The sequence below is a fragment of the Nestor notabilis genome, unplaced genomic scaffold (assembly GCF_000696875.1).
Source record: "Nestor notabilis isolate BGI_N333 unplaced genomic scaffold, ASM69687v1 scaffold27007, whole genome shotgun sequence".
NCBI classification, from domain to species: domain Eukaryota; kingdom Metazoa; phylum Chordata; class Aves; order Psittaciformes; family Psittacidae; genus Nestor; species Nestor notabilis.
Window position 1 is genome coordinate 1 of NW_009935594.1, and position 3,346 is coordinate 3,346.

At 46.0% G+C, this 3,346-nt stretch overlaps 1 protein-coding gene across 1 annotated transcript; it reads left to right on the plus strand.

The window, feature by feature from the left end:
* Positions 1-1,077: 1,077 nt before the first annotated feature.
* Positions 1,078-3,149, plus strand: MRPL20 (mitochondrial ribosomal protein L20; the record flags this gene model as incomplete). The annotated part of the gene is made up of 3 exons (XM_010017923.1): positions 1,078-1,188; positions 1,485-1,562; positions 2,961-3,149. Coding segments are annotated over 3 exons (378 nt in total), but the record flags the coding sequence as incomplete, so codon positions are not given.
* Between the last annotated feature and the right edge of the window lie 197 nt (positions 3,150-3,346).

Here is a 3,346-nt window from a genome sequence, read left to right on the forward strand (position 1 = left end):
GTCCCCCCGGTGGGTGCCCCCCGATGGTGCCCGCAGGCCCTTTCCCCGCAGAGCAGCGCCAGCCAGAGAGCGGTGCTTGTCCCTGAGGCGCTCCGGGACCGGGAGCTGGCTGTTTAGCCTTATACATGTGCGTAAATCTGTGTTCGATTCCCTGGCAGTGTTCAAGGCCAGGTTGGACACAGGGCTTGGACCCACCTGCTCTAGTGGAAGGGGGCACAGCACGTGGCAGGTTGGAACTGGATGAGCTTTAAGGTCCTTTCCAGCCCAAACCAGTCTGGGATTAAAGCTGGAGTCCATAAACGTGTATAGTGTTTGTGCCACAACACAGCACACGTGCGCCAGTGTGATTTTAACCTTGGCCTTCATTCAAGTGCATTTTACAAGGTGAAAGAGGCTGCTTCACAGTGGGATTTCAACTGGAGCTCAAGCTATCAAGCCTGGGCTCATGAAGAACCTTCCTTTTTCAAGGGCAGACTGTTAGCACCCAGGAGTACATCTTGCTGTAGTATTGACATGGGAAACATTAAAGTAAATCAGAGTATCTTGGTGCTGTAGAGCCTGAGCTGCCTACAGAGGCACTAGTAGTTACTAATTTCTCTGTGCAGCACTGGCAACTTCTTCCTGCTTTGTGTTAGATGGATGTCAGTGGATCTCCAGAAACTCCTTTCATTATGCTTTCTTTTGGGGCAACTGCAGTATTTTTGAGGTATCGGAGGCTCCTGTCCCATCCCTGTGTTCATCCTGTCGAAACTAAGGGGGTAGCTCAGGAATGAGAATAAATGCATGAGTGTAGGGCTTGGGAAAGCACTGTGGTTGCCTCCTCCCCAGCCTGAAATGAGATCTGGTTTTGGCTCCCTCCTGCTGGACTGAAATGCTCCAACTCCCCAGCTTCAGGTAAGACTATATCCCTTATATGCCAAACTGAAGGCTTATCTTTGTGAAGTATTTAGTGATCCTTGTTAGGAAGAGTTGTGGAATGCAAGTCAGCACATAGTAAGCATTAAGCATTATTATTAAGTATTAAGGGTTTAACAGCTTTAAAGATAACTGGACAAGGACATGTTGGGTTTGTTTCAGCACTTCCGGGGCAGGAAGAACCGCTGTTACAAGCTGGCAGTGCGCAGCGTCCGGAGAGCCTTTGTGAAGTCCACCAAGGCCAGGAGGGAGAAGAAGAGGTTCCTGAGAGCGGTAAAGAGCAACGTGTTACATCTACACAGTACAGGGGGGGAAGAGCAGAACTGAAGGAGCTTACTGGGGGGGTTCATTTCATCTCAAGGTGCTTAAATAATGGGCTAAAGATAAGAGTTTGAAGTAAGCATATCCCTCTGTGCTCTGGAACAGCTCACGTTCTGAAGCTCACACATGTAGATGTTGCACTGAGAAGACTGTAGGCCTGTAAATGTTATATGTGAGCAGATGAGCAGGACAAAGAGTTTCCTTTTAAAGTATTTTTTCATCCAAGATGTTAATTTTTACCCTTTCAGCTCTGGATCACTAGGATTGGAGCAGCTTCTCTGGAACATGGTTTGAAGTACCCATCTTTCATAAGCAATCTTCTTAAGGTAAGGATGGTGCTTGAACAGTAACCACTTTGAAACAACACATTGTCTGAATGTGCCAGGCAAATGAACTTCCTAAAACTCTGAAATGTAGTCAGGCAAAGCACATCAAAGGGTTGCTGGTTCCTGTCTAAGGATGCAACTGCCAAGAATTGCAGCTGCAGCCTCCACTTGCCAGTCTTTGAAGAGTAATGGTGAGGACTTCCCAATAGTGGCACAGGGCATGTTGGCGGGATGGAAAAGCTCCTTCTGTCAGAATGAACATTTGCCAACCTTGCCCTGCTTCCTGCTTCCAGTGATGAGTGGCTTAGGAGAGCAGTTTGTTCACTTCAGGAACGAAGTTCTGCCCTAAACCTGCGCACAGTGTCCTGGTGAACATTGTTGCTCTACACCTTGTTCTGTCCCCAAAACTTTCACTGCGCATCTTAAGGACACGGTTGTAGAATATTTTTACACTTGCTGCTACTGCACACATTAGGGCCTTTCCTTTTACTTCAAGAAACTTAAATATACAAATTCTTGGGTTAGCAAAAACAACCCTAAGAAATCCCTATTCCTTTCATTACTGGCTCTGTGTTTTGGTGGGCATGGGCAATGAGTTGGTGCTATTGACCCTCATTCTTAAACATGTCAGGGGATTGGTTTGAATTTGTTGATACTGGAACTGCAAATGGCTATAATAAAAAGGTGTTTGTCCTTCTTAAAGTGGAACTACACATAAATTTATAGCATATTTCAAAGCATTTAATCTGTATTTCAAATAAATAGGTAACTTTCTAGGTTTTCTGATGTGGTTCCTGCAAAGGAATATGAAATTCATACACTTGTTCTCCTGGTTACTCTTGTCACACTGTAACCAAAGAATCAAGCACTACTAAAAAGCTAACTTAATTTTCCCTTCTTTTTCCCCCTTTTTTTCCCCTGTCCCTTTGATTCTTGCGTCAGAACAATGTATTCTGGTAAGGTTCTCTGTTAAAAGGTCCAAACTGTTTTCAGTAATACCTACCTTTAAGGATATGCACTAAGTGTGCAGTATCTAGTGTTGTTAAGGGTATGTGATCCTGCAGTCTGTTTCTCTACTCCAGGACACATTTTAAGGTTCCAGGCAGCTTGTGGACAAGTAAACTCGAATATGTCTAAGAATTGAAGCAATTGCCATGGATTAACCTGTACCATATGGCCTGCCACAAAATGAGAGGTTCTTCAGTTCTTGGTTTCTGCTTTGAGAAAGTCAGTGAACAAATGTTGTGGTATAATGAGACACCCATGGTTGAGTAGTTGCGTTAACAGTTCCAAAACTATATGCAGCATAGAAAAAGGGTCATTTGCCTTAAGACCTGAGGTAATAAATATTATTCCTATAAATGACAGCACTTAACTAACACATTCTCTTGTGTTTAGTCCCAGGTGGAGCTGAACAGGAAAGTGATTGCAGATCTGGCTATTTACGAACCAAAGACATTCAAGTCCCTTGCTGCCTTAGCCCAGAGGAGGAGACAAGAAGGCTTCCTCGCTGCCCTGGGGGACGGAAAAGAACCAGAAGGGATCTTCTCCCGCATCGTATTGACGGGAAGGAGGCTGCAGATACGCGTATGAGCAGGAACTTGTGCTGCAGGGTCAGCTCGCTCCTGACCACTGCCGAGAGCATGGCTGTGGAGCACAGTCCTCGCAGATGGTTCCAGAAGGACGAGGGGAGGGCGCGGGCGGTGACTGTCCCCTGTGGTGATGTGACCGAAACCGCGGTTTGACGCCGGGGCTGTACCAATCGCGCTGTTAACGACGCATAC